Here is a 17807-nt window from a genome sequence, read left to right as displayed (position 1 = left end):
TTGGATTTCCAACTGGTTTCAATTGGTTTCAACTGGTTTCAATTGGTTTTAACTGGAACTTAACCATTTCCAGTTGAAACCAATTAAAACCAGTTGGGCAACTGGAATCCTAACTGGAACCAGTTGGGTAACTGTATATGACTTCCAACTGCGGAAATGATTTTTAACTGGATCCAGTTGGGTAACTGGAAATCCTAACTGTGGAACCAGTTGGGCAACTGGAAATCCTAACTGGAACCAGTTGGGTAACTGGAAATCCTAACTGGATCCAGTTGGGTAACTGGAAATGATTTCCAATTGGTTTCCAATTGGAAATTTTCCAGTTACCCAACTGGATCCAATTGAAACCAGTTAATTTGCATATTTTCTGCCAGTGTGCACAGATTAATGTTTTATGAGATTCATCATAATTTACAATATATCTATTTTTTTCACTTTGAAGTACCACACTTTTTTCAGATAAGTGTTTAGAATACTTAGCAGTGAAAGCCATGTTCATAAATGTCATAGATTATAATTAAAACAGATTCAAAGGTAATTAGTACACCATTAACTGTTACCAAATTACATCAAATAAAAATACATATATTTGAAGATCTCCCATATAAATATATACATATGAAAGTCTGTATGTTATCAATGCACTTTACATTGGTATTAATAGACAAATCCACTGCTTCTGTGTTGGCATGAGCAATAGTTAGTGCAAATGCTAATTAATTTGTAATTAATTATAATGAGTTAGCCCCCCCCCCCCCCCCCTTTCAAAACTGTTCTGCTGCTCCTTTTCATAGGCCATATCGAGGTGTCGACAAGAAAGACGACCGAAAGACGATCACTCCTGCCCAGAGAGTTATCAATATTATCAACTCTGCTCCTCCCCCATGTACCCCGCCCCCCCCCCCCCCCCGCTTGTGTCTTCTACTACTGCGCATGCGTGCACACCCTAAAAGGTCTGCTGCTGTAGGAGAAAGACGATCGAGGTAAGTCGTAATCCATTTAATATTTCATCGCTGTACATAACTTTATACATGTAAATCTATATTAAATACGTGGTGGTAGTAGTACTGTATCTTGATTTCATGTGAGTTATTATAGGCTTATTCTTTGTGTTTATGAAAGTATAATTTGGCTAAGTATTGCCTGCGACTTTACAGTGCTAGCGGAACGCTCCTATAAACATGATAAACTTGAGCCAGAAGGTCGGGGTGATTGTGAGCCTCAACGCCGTTGGATTGTTCTCTATTATTGCTGCTAGATATTTTCTTGTGCCAGCAGATGCCACAAAATTCATAATCCACTTATCCAATGTACAAGATTGTGATATAACCTTGTCTGTCATCAGTAACCCCTATGTGGTAAAATAAGGTTGGAAAAATTAGCTTTATTTTTTCTTGTTCTTGGTGATAATGCTTAATTTGTTAACACTGTCAGTTTTCTGTTACAGTTATTCATCATATAAGTTGGCTCTAAATTAAATTGAATTCTTTTTATTATTTTTCGAATGTGTGTTGCAATATGTTGCAAAGACAAGGTGGCTGCAGAGTGCAAGTGTTAAAATCCTTGTTTTATAATTATACCACACTGTACAACAAGTAATAATCTATCCAGCTGGTGAAAAAGATGGTGGCATATAATAGACATGTCATAATAATCCTTGATTTCTTTTATTTTGGTGAAGAGGGCCGGGGAGAGGTCGTAGATCAACAGCTAGCTACTGAGTTAGATGATGAATTTTCTTTCTCCAATATAAATAAATATAAATAAAGGGGAAGTTCACCCTGATTTATTGTAAGTTGGTTTTAATAAAAGTAGAAAAATTAGTATAAAAAATAAGTTAAGGTTTATGAAAATAACAGTTATTCAATTTTAGGATTTTGATTTTATCCTTATGGATGCTTTTGAATGCAGGCCTAAGCCTCTGTATTCAGTTAAGTTGGGTGGACCTGTGGGTCAGTGTCAAACTTGCATTACACTGGTTATACTTATCCAGTCCATTCTCAAAGCTGTGGACACTGAGACTATTCCAAGGTTTTTAATTCCAAACTTTTTAAACTCATCCGGCCTGTAGGACCTGGGGCCTGTTGCATAAAACTTTTTACCTGACAAAACTCTGGTAAAAACTGAAAACTAAGGTTAGCTGATTTCTGCCATTGACTTTAATACAGGGCAAAAACTCTGGTAAAAACAACCAGTTGTGACCTGAGTTTTCTCAGGTCAAAAGTTTTATGCAACGGGCCCCAGGTTAGTTTATGCTGTGTCGTCCATTGTCCGTCATCTTTCATCTGTTACCAAGATAAAAAAAAAATGTTTATTCAATGTCCACAATAATGTCAACTGCGCTAGAATTAAAAATTGTGTGAATGTCTTGCCGGAGGAACACTATGTATGCCTAATTGATGTGCTAGTTTGAAGTAGAGATTACCAGCATTTATAAACCAAATTATTTGAGATTCAATCAAATGTTACTTTCTCATGTGTTTATTTTTATGTTGTTCATATGCAGTGTGAATGGATGTTCAACTTTGACCTCTTGAATTAATACCAAATGTGCATAAAAACATGGTGCGCTTGAAGAATAGGTAAGTAACTAATAATACTTTAAGTTTCTGCAATCTGAAACTAACTTAAACCTATATTTACAGATGTGGTTGTAATGTTGGTGCATTCGAAAGTTGTTTAGGTTAAGACATTTGAAAAACATCTAGTCCAAAAGAAGATCGTGTCCTTGCTCTTGATTGGCAATCATGAATCTTTGTCCTGAAAAATACTCAGATAAAAAACAGTGACCCATCAGCTGTCTTGAAATCTTGTTTTGTGGACTTCAGAACGTTCATTCTTCTCCAGAAAGTTTAACACAGACTTTGTGAACTAAAAAGATGATCATAGAAAACCTAATTAAGCTGTTGATATGAAATATGATGCTATAGATGAAATCACAAAATATTTATCATATTTGGTGTTAATACTACTGCATTATTGGAGCATATATTCGCATTTGAACAGAAATTTGATAGTTCTTCAATCTTTAGGCTACTGTGTGTTTGATCAGTCATTCTTGAGCATACATGTAGCAAGGGCATTATTAAATTAAGATCTCAGGACTTAATTATTTCAGATTTAAAATACTAACTCAGTTTTCCTCCTAACTTTCTCTTTCAGCTCTATATTTCGGTTCATAGTTTATTAAAAGACATATTTTGATATTGTACATGATAATGAATACAATTTGAATGTTTAAAAATTTGATTAATGTACGTACACATTTTGGGGATTTCAGTCTTGGGACTACCCAATGCTGAATGGTGTCCCTCCTTTTATGCATTTATGAGCAAAATTTATCAGACAGAAGTTAATTCAATCTATAAGACTTCAACCTCTTTGCACCTTTGTGGTGTCCCAGTTTCTGCTGATTTGACCCTTTGTTGTCATTTTTGCAATCTCACACCATTTTAACAAAAATGCTTGGAACTGCAATGTACATCTATAGAGCTTGGTACTTTGTTTTACATGTATCGTGACTGTGTACTATATTACATTGTAAGCTAAAATTTAAAAATTTAATCTGACCAAGCATTGAATAATTAGCCAAGTGTATTTTTACTATAATTGAAATCACCACGTCTTTAATGGATCATACCGGTACTTGAATTCCTAATGGTCAGTCATATATCGATACTTTTATTGTGTAATCTGGTAACATGATGGATGAGAGTAGTATCTGTTTACCATCATGATGTAGGTATGTCCTTGGCGAGTTGATTCTAGAAGATGGAAAGATGGCAACAGAGGCTAAACTCAACACATACGTGACACAGCAGGCCATCAAAGCAGCTGTACATCAGTTATATGGTGACTTTGGTGTCGGTGCTGTTACTGCTGGTTTTAATGGTAAGGATTCATAACAATGATCTTATCTATGGGTGTATTCATTGTTCATTTTTAAAAACAAACAGCAACGTGAATCATGATTCATAACACAATTACAAATTACAGATACAAAGAGAAACAAAGAATGTGTTTAAATCCCCCCATTCCTGGTAAAGTGATCTTTCAGCTCTTGATTTAGAAGAAAATTCAAACTAAAAAAAAATGTACATTTTGAATATTCAATATCTTTAAAGGTGCTTTCATAGTGAAAGCTTACAAATTACTTTGAAAAATACACGCCACAATTGGGTCAGACTTTGTAGTAAGCTGAGCTGGGAAGAGAAGGGAATTTAGATGATCACGTATAATCAGCTTAAAATTTTCAATGGGGAACAGTGCATTACTGATCGGATTTGTTTTCTACATTTCTTATCATGATTCATGTTGCTGTTTGACACCCTTAGCCTTGTATTAAAGAGCTGTCCAGTTTATAGACATATTACTTCTTGTCCAGTATCCTGTATCTTTTTCTTTGGTGAAGTAGAGCTATATTGCATTTCAGTGAACAATTACTTTGGGTTTTACGATTATGCAATATTGTCCATGTATGTTTGGGAAAAACATGACTGCCTGAAATTGTCATGAATCAATGAAAGAAAAGTGTATGAACAACTCGTCCAACTCACCGGGTTCCAAGGGAAAAGTCAATAATCAGTCGTGCATATCCAACTATTTTTTCCCCTCTCCATATGCACATGGTGTCCTCACGAAAGAAAACATGATACACTTTACAGAATATGAACATTGTTTTTGCCCCATCTTGAAATTAAATCTGTTTGTTTTGTTTGTTTGTGTGATAGTCAAGTATGTAGGACAACAGACCAATGTTGTACTGATCAAGATTCGTCATAGAGCCATCAAATACCTCACTTCCTCTCTCCCCTTTGTCACATCAATCTCCAAGGTTCCATGTTGTTTCCTAACTCTTCATGTTGCTGGTGAGTTATACCACATTCATATCACAATGATTTTTGTCTTGCATGCATACATACATAAGCTAGACATACATATATACGTACGTGTCGCTTTTAAGACGGTGGCAGAAATATTAACATTGAAATGTTAGATAAAGTTTAAATTTTTGAAATGTCACCATAGCTGAAATTATATGGGCACCCATTTCATGAAACTGTAAAATAAGGGTAGATATTACTGATCATTTGACACAAGTTCAGGTCACATGATTATAAAGGTCAATGAACTTTGACCATGTTGTGGCCTCAACATTGAAAACTTAACCAAGATTAAGATTCTGAATTTTTAAAAAGACTTTGTAAGTTCAAACCTTAGTCCAGAAAACTTGTGTGGTATTTAATGGTTGTCAAGTATCAGGAAACAGATGAATGAGTGTCAAGGCCAAGGTCAGAGGTCACTTGGGGGTGGATAAGCTGGTATCAACTTATTTAACCAGAGTTTAATATTTGGCATAATTAGTCTTTGTCTTTGATATGATTATTCAATTTTAAGTTTGGGATCATTAAGTCAAGGTCAAAGTTTATTCCCGATCAATTTATTTGATAAAATTTTATACTTCGTTCATTGTCCTAAAAGTATTGAATAAAGTTTGTGCGAGATGATTATTGGATATCACAAATAATATTAAAAGAATACCGGTAATTTGTTTCTAAGTCAGGTCAAAGGTCATGTGAGGCCAATGAACTTTGGGTTTCATTATCACATATTGTTTGTTTGTTTTTTATCTCTCTCATTTTGAAAAATTATTCATCTAAATTTGTGTTTGTGTTCCAAGAAGATTGTATATAAGGAAGATCAAGTACCAGCTATGATATGAGTAAAAAATTGCTGGTCATTGGGTAGGTCCAAAACTGAAATGAAAATTGGTATTTTGTCCTAGTTTCATATCTCCTATATCCATTCATTTCCTTATTCCTTGAAGCTTATGCAATACATACTTGATTAATGATAATTGTATCTCTTTTCAAATATTATTCATCGTAGTTGTTTCAAAAGTCAGCAATGATGCTGTATATTGAATTGTGTGATGCTGCTGATGCAGGCTAGATTTCCAGAATTGTTCCATTTATATGTGTTTGTATTCATGTTTTTTTAATTCTTACAGTGTCAAGTGCCAACAGCATCTGCAGTATTTTTCATTCATACTACTTGTGTTTATTTTTTTTAGACTGATTAATACTTCAAACAACTGACTGCTATTTCTTTTAAAACCATTATTTTTTATTTGGTGTTTGTGATTACCAGGTACCATGAGAGCATGCCAGAAGTTTCTAATAAAGCATGATAGAAGGCAGTTGAAGATTTTGTTCAAGAATAGCAAGACACAGGGTAAGGGTTATCTTTTCTCCTTTTTAGTAAAAACTCCTTGGCCTTTATACTTATGTTCAGTTTAGTTCACATGTAATTTGGGCTATGGTCTCTGTGAGCTAAAATGAAGCTGAAAATGTCAGATTTTTTTTTTTACATATTGTTTCTTTTTGTTTACTGCACCCTTTCCTCATATCTTAATAATAAAGAAAACTATTTTATGTATTTTCCCAAGAAGGTTCTAAATGTTTTGAGTGTCATATGAGCTAATGAATTTGACTTGTACTGTTCTAGAGATTTTTTTCACAATTGTCCACATCTCTGGACCAGTGAATTTGAATGATTCCATGTTCAGAATACAGTCCTGACTGTGTAACAGGTGCTTATCACAAAGAATGATATTAATATATTTAGGCATATGGCCATGATTCATTATATTGATTCCTCTACACATCACATCTTATGGTCTTTATCTCACTTACCTTCATTGATAACTCCTAAAGTTCAGTGAAGAATGTATGTATGGCAACAGCAGATCTAGCTATTTTCCACAGATTACAGGTATTTACTGCGCTTCTCACAAAATCTAGCAAATTAGATTCCACTCCGCATACAGTAGTAATCCAGACTCTGGGCATTTCTTTCATGTGAAAGTCAAATGCGGTATAATCCATATTCATGCAATTTTTTTTTACCTATTTCCATCTTTACAGCTGAGCGGAATGCAGTGTTAGATGCTCTTAAACAATGTCAGGTCAAAGAAACAGCATGGGTTGAGCCAAAAGATGATTCTGATACAGATGATGATGCCAGTGAAGAGCGAAGGTGACCTTTGTAAGACTTCCTATACATGTATACGGACAGAAAAACTGTTACACTGTGAGAGCAAAGATGATGTAATGGTAGCTGAACAACAGAAGTGAAGTCTCTCTTTTAGTGGATTGGTCAAGTGACAAGGGCAGAAAACTGTCTTTCTTTGAGAAATACGGAGAGCTGAACTAAAATGCAAGGATGATGCAATTATGGTTGAACAACAGAAGTGTCAGAGAGTCTGTAATGATGAGGGCAGAAAGATGACCAAAGGTGTTTTTTTTTCTTTGAAATTTATAGGGAAAATCTTAATTTCAAAAGCAAAAATAATGCAACTATGGTTGAATGACAGGAGTGGAGTCTCAAAATGGCTTGGTGTAGTGTGAGGGGTAATTGTCTAGGACCAGATCAACATTTGGAAAATCACAGTTGCATGTTTACAGAAGTGCAGTTACTTTGTGATTTTGTGAATAAAGGAAAGTAATAGGAGTATAGTAGAATGAAACACATGTAGAAATCAAGACGAATGATATTGTATTGCTAGGATGATGCAAATGCCCGAAATGTCTGTAGATATGACCGTTATATCTGTAAATTTATAACTAGACCTACTTTACTGGGTCATATTTGGAAATACCAAAAACTGACTTATTGATATGTCACTCTCTGAAAATGATTTTACTCTTTGTATTATACGGGCCTTATTTTGAATCAGAAAAATATGAATCATGAAGAATACTGTGAAAAAAAGTTGTGAAAATTAAAGCAAATTCTAATAAAAACACAATTGCAAAAGCAAAAGAATTGCCTATCAAATCTGTTTGCAGTGTTTAGCATGTGTGTGCCAAACTTTACCAAACACTTAGATTTTTTTTTGTATAATTGCTTTATCATGTGTAATATTTTGATGTTAAGAACACAAAAGTTGCATTTTAAAAAATATAAAACTGGGTTCTCTATATCATAATTTAAATAGCTTTCAAGTGTATTTCCAGTTGTAAATCCCTAAGAATGTAAACTATTGACTAGTGACATAGATATATACCAATATTGCTTTATTTCTATTGATTTTAGTATTAAATCACCATCATATTAGCATTAGCCACTTTTCAAAATATTCAAGTGGTCTTGAGTTTCATGATACACAGGACAAGGAATTCAATATTTCCATTTTGGGAGTTGATCATATATTAGTCTATGAATGCTGGTCTTCAAAGCATTGATGATGATGAATTAGAACTGAAAAAGTTATGATGAAATGAAATGAAAGTTATGGAAATCCTGTCCATTTGTTAATATAGACCTATATTTTTTATAAGCTTTTAGTTTATAAAAGTTTACATGGGAGAAGATATTTTATTACATTAAAACTACCGGTAGTCTAATAAAGCCCTACCTTTTATTTGACAACATATAGAGCAAGGTGGTTTTGTTTTATCATTTCATCTCTGTAGTTAAAGTAAATAAGCTCCCCTGACCCAGGTTATATGTCAGGTCAAAGATGCTATATTTTCAATTCAAAAAGAATGTTAGTACGTGAACAGTGTCTTGATCAATTTGCAGTGGCTATCAAGGATGTGATGGAAGTTCAGTGTGATAAATGAGTGTAATATTAAGCTTTCAATGTATAACTGAAACGTCCTTACATGATTAGAGTTGTTTGGATGGGATGCATGATCCATGTTCTTTTATAAAAGTCAGATTCACATTTAGCTTCAGCTGGTAGTTGAAGTCCTCAGTTTCTTTTCATTTATAATCCACCAATTCTAAATCTGTAGGGTTCTCTCAGTCATGAAAAAATCCTGGAAACATTTGTGGTCATGGAGAGTCAGGGAAAAGTCTGGGAATTGCATTTACCTCTTGGCTATGGCAGCTTTCCATTTTTTCGTGTCTTGCAAATCTCATACTCTGCTCTTAGAATTGGTGTTCATGATTTCCGTTTTTCCCAGTTTTGTGATATCCCAAATTCTACATAACTCCTGGGACATCACTGTAAGTCATGGAAGCAGCAATTTAGTCATTGAAAAGACATGGAATTCTGTTTTCAAATTTCTGTTGGAACCACTGATATGATAAGGGATTAAGATAGCCACTGTGAAATCTCAGACCACAAATCCATAGATGCAGCTTATTTTAATCAGTTTCTTTACTTACAGTGGAATTCAATAATCTAATTGAATAAATGAGCCTTAATTATAGAAAAAAATTCATACAGGAATTTAAAAACAGGTGATCATTTCATACTCAAAATTCATGTAGCCTTAAGAAATTTTCATTCAAAAATGAAACTGGAAAATATTTGTGTGTCTGCTGAGAAACTAGAATTTATTGGAATTCATAAGTGATTTCCCGAGCAACACATTTAAAAATGCAGACAAGATAGATTATGGATGGAAAGCTGACAACACAGTTCGAATCATTTTGAATTTGTTCCTAAATGTTAAATATACTGGTCAACAGTAGACCCTTAATTTAGATGGAAATAAAAACTAATTTTGGTGGTATTTTGACAATTAAACCTTGGTTTAATTCTAGACTAAACAAGAAATTTAGTCCACACATCTGTGGAATGCTGGGTATCTTCTTACTTTTACAATATCCATGATATAGATAAGGTACAAAAATACTGAAAGTAATTTCATTTTCATATTTTACAATGTCAACTTTTTGCTGAAGGATCTGAATAATTTTTACCTTGTCTTAGAGAATGAGTTGACAGCTGGCACTCAATGAAAATGTGTAAGTTTGCCTAGTTTTAATTGATTAAACAATGGCTATGATAATAGCACCCTAGCCCTTTAAGCTGATATTCCTGGTCCAATGACCCATTTTATCAAACTATTCATTGGTGATAGATAATCTTACCATCAACGGTATCTTTTCATCTTTCCATAATTGTTTTGAGCTAACGCTGACTAGCCGTAGATGAGGTAGTATCAGCAGCATGGTATCTACCATGATAAGGTTGATTTTAATTCACTGTAGAGCCATGTTACCATGGTGAATTAAATTTATAGCAAAGTGTAAGTTATGATCAGTTTTTGAAACAACGTCTATATAGACTTGTCTCATGAGCAGATGATTTGAAGAAGTATAGTGGTAATAATTCAGAGGCTTCTCTGGGTTAAGCATATTTAGAGTCGAGAAGAGGGAAAAACCATATATCCCCATGGCAATAGATTTTATTTTGATGAATACCCTCAAGTGGTGTTTGTCACATTTCCAGTTTATTAATATATTATAGAAATGTATTTGAATTTTGCATTCTCAAAAATGTGTTTGTCCTAAACACTTCTGCGGAACATTTCTTGTAAGGAATTTTTGGATATTTTATCACAATAGTGACAAAGTTTTTTAGCCAATATAAGGAAAGTTGTAGATCTGACAGCGAATGTTGATTAAATATTCTCCTGATGCAGATAGTATGAATTAAAAATGTTTTAGTTGATGTATTTTCTGACTTTACAATGAAATTTATTTTGGTCAGAATCCCACCCAAAATGAAAATAATCAAATTTATCTTCTCTTTTTGTATAGGTGTAAAATTATATCTCATGCTTAGAATTTGCTAGAAAATTCCAGGATCTTATCTGTTTACAGCTGTCCGATGTGCAATCACTTAAAGAGTTCAGAAGGGCTTTTTCTTAAAAGAAAATTCCTGAGAATACTGTTGAATTCAAATTTTCACAGAATAAATGGTTAGAAAAAAGATCACTACACATTTAACCTTTACCTAACTCTAAATCCTGTCTAAAAGATTTGGTGAAGTTTTCAAACATCCTTGAAGTATCAGATTGTGAGGTATGCTGGCAGTCCTTGGCTCTACCCAACCGATATATACCAGGTGCAATTTTTTGTTGTTGAAACAACGGCCCTAATTCACATTAGTTTCATTCAAAACTGCAGTTTCTACAAACCACCCTGTAAATTCAGACCAGAAGAGATTCTGGTTACTTCAATCCCTTTTTTGGCATCAAAAATTTTCGTGAATTTAATATTTCTGAAATTTATTGGCTCATTGTTTATACTTGCATTATCTCAGCAGAATGATAAAATATTTATCTATTAAGAGCCCTCTTGCCAATGGCTTCAGTGTTTACATCGTAAGTTTTATACTACAAAGTAAAACTTCTTTTACTTTTTATGCTATGTCATCAGTCTCATCAATATAGCATTTATTATTGAAATATAGGTGGGATGTGCAAAGCATTATTAATCACTCTAAATTCTACTTATATGTGATATTTATCATTCAAATGTGTAAACATTATTTTTTTTTACAAATGACACTGTGATGCAGCATTCTGCACTTATTCTTGGAACAAATTAAACAAAAAACAATAATGAAACTTTGATATTTGTTGTACACTTCAGATTTATTGATACTCTCAATAAATACTTTCCTTCTATATATGTGTTCTACCCGACATATCTCTCAAAATCAGTAAAGGAAAACAGAAAGAAATGAAGCTAGAAATGTGAAAGAATTCTAATTATCTACGTACATCCTAACATATAATATACTTCCCTTTGAAAACAATCGAGAAAATATGCAAAGAAAATTGCATTTTTCACAAGGAAAGTGTGGTAAAACTGAGTAACATGCATCTCTAAAACTCACATCAAATATCTTTCTGTGAAAACACCCAATAATCTTCATGTATGTACTAGAAGTCAAATATAAAATGTGTTTATAAATAAAAAAGAAATAATGATTTTTTTTATAATCTATCTAACTGTTCCAATGAATTCTGAATAAAGGCAATTCAACTGCAAAAATAATCTAGAGTATGATAAAGTGTATATGTTTCACTATATGCACAATATAATGAAGTTCAATAAATGTGCCCATCCCATATTTAAAAAGGACCTATGAATATCATCAATATAAACAACTGCCTATACTAGGAGCAGATTCAGCCATATTAGACAACAGTTGAGAGGCCAACTACTGTGCAAAAACAATATGGTCCCTGAAATATGTCTAATCCAACTGGATCTGCATCTGGCTTATATCTCCCCTTCCTCCACACAAAATAATGACTCCTTTTTTTGTAAAGCTTATGTTATTTAACAAAATGATAACTACTTTTCACCGTTAGTGATTAATGACCTTTCAAAATAATTTATCTAGTTACGTGAGGTTTATTCTCAAAATCTTTGAATGGTATATTGTGCAGAATTTGCAGTGACTTTAAACGTTACACTGTTAAAATAAATTTTGATGAACTCCTATTCAGTAAGGCCTCAGATGGAACTATGAAATAAATACCAATGACAAAAGTGAACTACAACCCAAAACTATAGAACACAAAACGCAGCAGCAACTCTACAATATCACTTCAGGTGAAGTATTTTCAGAAGAAAAAAGACACTCTTATATCGTAAGGCAGCATAACCACAAGGTACTCTATTGATCCTAGGCTATCCCTAATCCTGATTGGACTAAGTCCTGGTCTAGCATCTTATCCAGGCCTTAGTCTACATCTTCATGTAGACTATAGTCAAAACCTATGCCTGGCCCTGGGTTAAGACTGATCAAGCTTATTGGTCAGATCTTGGTCCGAACTTGAGACCCTTCATGGCCCAGACCCTGGGGTCTAGAATACCAGGAAGGTGCTTCACAAAGATTCAAGTATGACCTGAGAGTTGCACTTAAATGCCGACGCATATATGAAATGCACAATCTTATTATTTAATATGCAGTAGAGCATGTCCTCTTGGTATGATCTGACCAATGCAGTCATGCCTTTTATGACGCGCCAAGCATTAAATGCTTCTCTATGTCACACTTACATCTTTGTGAAACACCTGATGGTCTACTTTATTGTCTATATCTTAATCCAGATCCTGGTCTAAATGTGACACCTCCACTTTGTAACAAACAAACCACCATGGAATCAACTCTGTATAATAACTTTGTGGATATACTATCCACCATTAGACTTCACACCTATATACACTGAGCAACATCTACATTCGTATCTGTTTGGCCACCAGTTATTTCATTGTACATTCTTCTTCATCCCGCTATTCACTTCGATTAACTCTCAAATTTACTTTTTCATGTTATATGTGTTTACAAATGCCCTTATTTTCATGAATCATAAAACGCATTTAGTCTTCCAGTTTTGATATTTCTGTTAACTTTCATATTTGTTTCTGAAGAAAAAAGTATGAAATATATTGATATTTGTTTATTCATGTCAAAAATAAATACCTCTTTCCTTACACCCATCAATTATGCTACCGATTGTTATAGGAAAAGTGAACCATGTACTATAAACTGTTTACACATTAGCTAAACTACCATTGTATACATATATATATATTTTTCATATCCAAGAATATCTACAGCACACACACACAAACTGTTCCGAGAGTAAACAAAATATGTCCCGTCTATCCTTGGTTAAGTTTAATTCAAATCGTATCAGTGGTACTATTTAACATTCCTGACGGATCAAAAGCATGTTTTAATTATTAAATAAAAGCTCTGAAGAAACACAAGGATATAATTAAAGTCATTAAATGATCATCAATGAAAAAATTGTTACAAGCATTTATTTATTTCTTTTTTAGTGTGTAATATTGGATAATCTAAATAATTGTTAAAAATGTGAGAATATAGTAAGCTGATTGATAGCTCTTACTTAAAGTCTGTACTACCGGTATATATATAATCTGTGTTAATAAGCATCAAGTTTGAGTGCCAGTTGTACATGCACATTTTGGTTTAATGGAGTTTAAGCATCTTGTATTCATGTTCCTTTCAAAAGTTTAAATAGTACCACTGAGAAGGTAGATTTGATTGAATTGTTAACTGTTAGCCTTGTTACCAGCACCAAGATATCAAAGCATTTGTGCTCATTCAAATACCCCCAACAAGTAGAATGTCTTTCTACTTTTTTTTAAATCCTATGTCCAGGTCTTGAATATATTTCCGACGTAAATAGTAAAAGATATGAATGAAATACATATGATGAAATTACCCTGATAATATGTGACAAATTAAGGTTAAATCTGCATATCTAAATCATATCTAGGAATGTCCTAACATTTCATTCTGTTTTGGTTTAGGTATTACTATACCATGTATAGTAAAATTTCAAAATTTTGAGTTTAGATAAATAAGTTCCCTAAACTCTTCCTGAAACTTCTTTGTTTACGTGCAGTGAAAAAGATTAAAATCATCCACTGTAAACAAACAATCAGTAATAACAGGTTAATTAGAGGAGAATTAAAATCACAATCAATTCACATACCAATTCTCCTATAGGTTGTTACCAACTATTACTATTGCTTTTTAAACGTCATTGTTCGAGTTTGGGAATTGAGCTTTCAAAATGACTATACATGCAGCTTGGCATCATAGGATGACCTATTCATATCAAAATGAGTTGCATGTCAGATCATTGCATTGTTTAAAAATAAAGAAACTATCACAATCCTTTATCAATTTCATTCAAGTACAAATGAAAAGGAGTGACATCCCTGAATGAATTTTCATAGAAACCCTCAAGTCCATCTGGTTTCATCTAGCTTTCACTATACATAGCTTGATATGCAATGTGATGTTTTTATCTTTACAAATCTTAGTACAACCAAGAAACACCTGAATTGGATACATACCATAACTACTAATATTTCTTACATCATTACACTACATCTGTGTGCATTTCTTAGAAAACACAGATAAATATTTTACCTGAATTCAACTTTTAAAATGCCTGTATTTGACTAAGATCAAACTGTACAAAAAGTTGCAGTTCAACTGCGCGGCAACGTTTTGTCATGTTGCACTTAGTTTCTTTTTCTCGTATATCTCTCTCTCTTTCTCTCTCCCTCCCTTTCTCTCACAAAATCACAAAATTTACATTTATCAAATAGAAAATCACACCATCAAATATATATAGGCAAAATCATGAACTAATAATAAAACAACAGAATCCACATGGGGCTTTCCCGAAAAGGGAAGAGATCAAAATAATTTGCAATTTCATTATTTTTGCATCAATGAATTTGGGCAGTGTTTGATGAAGATCTGAAATCACTTTTTGAAAATGAAGTTACGCATCTATGCATGAGACCACTAAAAGTATTGCTGGAAAAAATGGAGAAAAGTGAATAGGAGAATTTTGTTGTTGAATCCAATGACTTCATTAAAAGCACCATATAAGGATTAGCTCTATGTGATAATTAAGTCATTTTTTTCTAGGATTAGATAAAGCAATTTCTTTCATTGTAATAAAATTTCATTGTTTGAACTTCAATAAGCATTTGATCCCTTCTGTGTAGGCACAATTTTATAATTCAATATTTTGAAGAAACAAACACTTTGCAATACATTCTACCTGTGCTTTTCTTTACTAGGAAATATATACATCTTTTTTTTTTTCTTTTTTTTTTCATTCTCACAAAAACACTAGAAATATCCTTATATATTGCATTCTTTGGGAGTTTAAAAACAACTTCTATGCAACAAACAATATCTGAAGTATTAATAATAACTGCACTTCAGGCATATAATGAAAGTTCCTGTTGTATTGAAAATGCTAGAATGTCCGCCCCCCCCCAAAAAAAAAAATGAAATCAATATGACAATTCAAGATTTATTGTCTAATGCTGTGTAGATCAAAACAGATAAAAGTTCATTCTAAATTCCTTTACTTTTCTTGCTGGGTTGAGTTGCATTTTTTCTTGTTTCAATCAATATGACACTCACGATAAAGCAAATGAAAAAACATCCACATTTTGCTTACACTGCTCTCAGGGAAGTTAACTTGAAAGAAATGCAAGTTACAAACCAAGATCAAAAGCAAATTGAGGACAAAATTTTAACGACAATATAAGAAAGATAGAGCAGTTAGCTTTAACTGTGTGGTTATTTTTCTACATTTGATATGAATTTAATGCTTCTGGATAGAAACTGAATACATGAATATCTAATTTCTACATTTTATTTTCCTCAATATTCTTACAGTATATTTTAAGAGGAATCAATATTCATTACAAGTTGTCTATGTATTGCTAACTTTAAATACGAATAGTTCTGTACAATACTTTATAAATTCTTCACTATGAAAATTGCATAAGAAAAAAGATATTTCTGCACGCAATCTCCACCTAGTAAAATATCAACCTTTTTTTCATTCCAAACAGGAGTACGACCCCTTATATTAGCTCACAAGAGAACCTTGGATTAAAAAGAAATCAAATCTCCTTGTCTATGTAATCAATATTCATCTTCAAACTCCATTTAGGCGAATTCAATACACTACTCATCTCCATTATTTATCTGAACCATTCAATATCCCATAGTATGATGTTGGTGATAGATGGGGTATCAAAGGGTATCCAATGCACGTCTGCTTCTTTGTTCCCCTGTTCCGATGGAAGAACTCTGTCTTGGGTCGTCAAGACTTCATTTTCTTCCCTTGTAATTAGAACCTGGTGTCACAAAGATGTCCAATGGATGGTCCAAACAGACAAGAAGACACAAACAAATGGAGACAAAGGGAGACAAAGAGACAAAAAACACAAAATAGTGAAACAAAGATGACATGGATTAAAGGTCATGATAGTGCAATTTTCATGAAAGGAGAAGGGGATGTAGGAATACGTTTCAAGACATTTTAGGAGCAGGAAGAGAATGGTTGAATATATAACAAAAATATTGACCGGTACAGAACAAAAAACAAGGGGAGGGGGATAAAAGGAGAAAAAATGGGGGAAGAAAAAAGAATAGTAATGAAAATTGAAATGATATGAAAGAAACAAACACCAGAAAAGGGGAGAGAATGGCATATAAAACACATGTCAATGAATTTGGCATGTTTGTTTCATGGTATATGCATTGATATCATAAAGAAACATTGCCCATTCCCACAGCGTGCAACTGATATGAGCATTGCATTCATATGAACCGTTCCGAGGCATTGTCAAAGATGACTCGAATGGATGGGCTTAAGTATTATACAAAATAAACCAATATTAAGAGAGCCTACATTCAACATTTGAAAATAATCCTTAAATTTCAAGTTTTTATTTCATCATTGTTCAGCAGATTGACTACCGGTATTCTTCTTAGCGATACTGCCCCCCCCCCATGTCATTGTCATCTTGTATCACCATTGCAAAGTTCAAATAGGCATTATTGAATAGGCATCAAATGGTAGAATAAAAACTGCACCTGGTTAATAAACCATTAATGAATTCTAAGAGTACGCCAAAGAAACAAATTGGTCAAGAAATATTAACTAGATGCCAATCTCAAGATTTCTCTAAACTTTTTTTTCTTCCAGGGATGATATTTCATTTTTTAAAGATATTTTCGCCCTGAATTTATTATCTTAAAAAGTACATAGAATATGCCCCATGTATGAACAGATAAACATATATTTACTTTGAGGGCTATATCACCAAGAATTGTGCATGCCATAATTCTTTGTTTATATTTCTTGTATCAGTTCTTACAAAAATACTTCAAAATGTAAAGCAACAAATATAATTGTTTATGTTACAACTCCCCAAAATAAATAAATAAGCACCCCATCTCTATATTCATATATATATTTATACACAATCTATTTTATACATTTTACAGGATTAATTTACCTTCACAAACTACTAAATTCTAAATGCATCCATTTGTGTATATTAAACTAATGAATTCTAATACATGTAATAATACTTCACATTGCCTCATTATCAGCAAAGAATAGAAAGCAAATAGAAAGAAAGTAAGTAGGGAATAAATTAAAGTGTCAAAACCAAAACAGATA

At 33.0% G+C, this 17807-nt stretch overlaps 2 protein-coding genes across 3 annotated transcripts in view; one reads left to right on the top strand and one right to left on the bottom strand.

The window, feature by feature from the left end:
* The first annotated feature begins 902 nt into the window (after nucleotides 1–902).
* On the top strand, nucleotides 903–14205 carry LOC121409066 (ribonuclease P/MRP protein subunit POP5-like). 2 transcript variants are annotated; one of them, XM_041600865.1, is made up of 6 exons: nucleotides 903–983; nucleotides 2507–2582; nucleotides 3743–3891; nucleotides 4731–4868; nucleotides 6151–6234; nucleotides 6927–14205. In XM_041600865.1, exons 2-6 carry the CDS (start codon nucleotides 2563–2565, stop codon nucleotides 7040–7042), a joined length of 507 nt encoding a protein of 168 aa, XP_041456799.1. In that variant the 5' UTR covers nucleotides 903–983; nucleotides 2507–2562; the 3' UTR covers nucleotides 7043–14205. The 2 variants fall into 2 exon arrangements, with proteins under 2 accessions (XP_041456799.1, XP_041456800.1); XM_041600866.1 differs by lacking the exon at nucleotides 903–983 and adding an exon at nucleotides 1014–1084.
* The window catches only part of LOC121409065 (calcium-transporting ATPase sarcoplasmic/endoplasmic reticulum type-like), a 67289-nt gene continuing 61235 nt past the window's right edge, over nucleotides 11754–17807 (bottom strand). The window contains exon 26 of the mRNA XM_041600864.1: nucleotides 11754–16473. Coding sequence (XP_041456798.1) covers nucleotides 16448–16473 — 26 coding nt within the window. The 3' untranslated portion in view covers nucleotides 11754–16447. The remainder of the gene's footprint in view (nucleotides 16474–17807) is intronic.

The sequence above is a fragment of the Lytechinus variegatus genome, chromosome 2 (assembly GCF_018143015.1).
Source record: "Lytechinus variegatus isolate NC3 chromosome 2, Lvar_3.0, whole genome shotgun sequence".
Taxonomy (NCBI): domain Eukaryota; kingdom Metazoa; phylum Echinodermata; class Echinoidea; order Temnopleuroida; family Toxopneustidae; genus Lytechinus; species Lytechinus variegatus.
The sequence above is the reverse complement of the archived record's forward strand: the minus strand, read 5'-3'. Positions and strand labels throughout refer to the sequence as shown.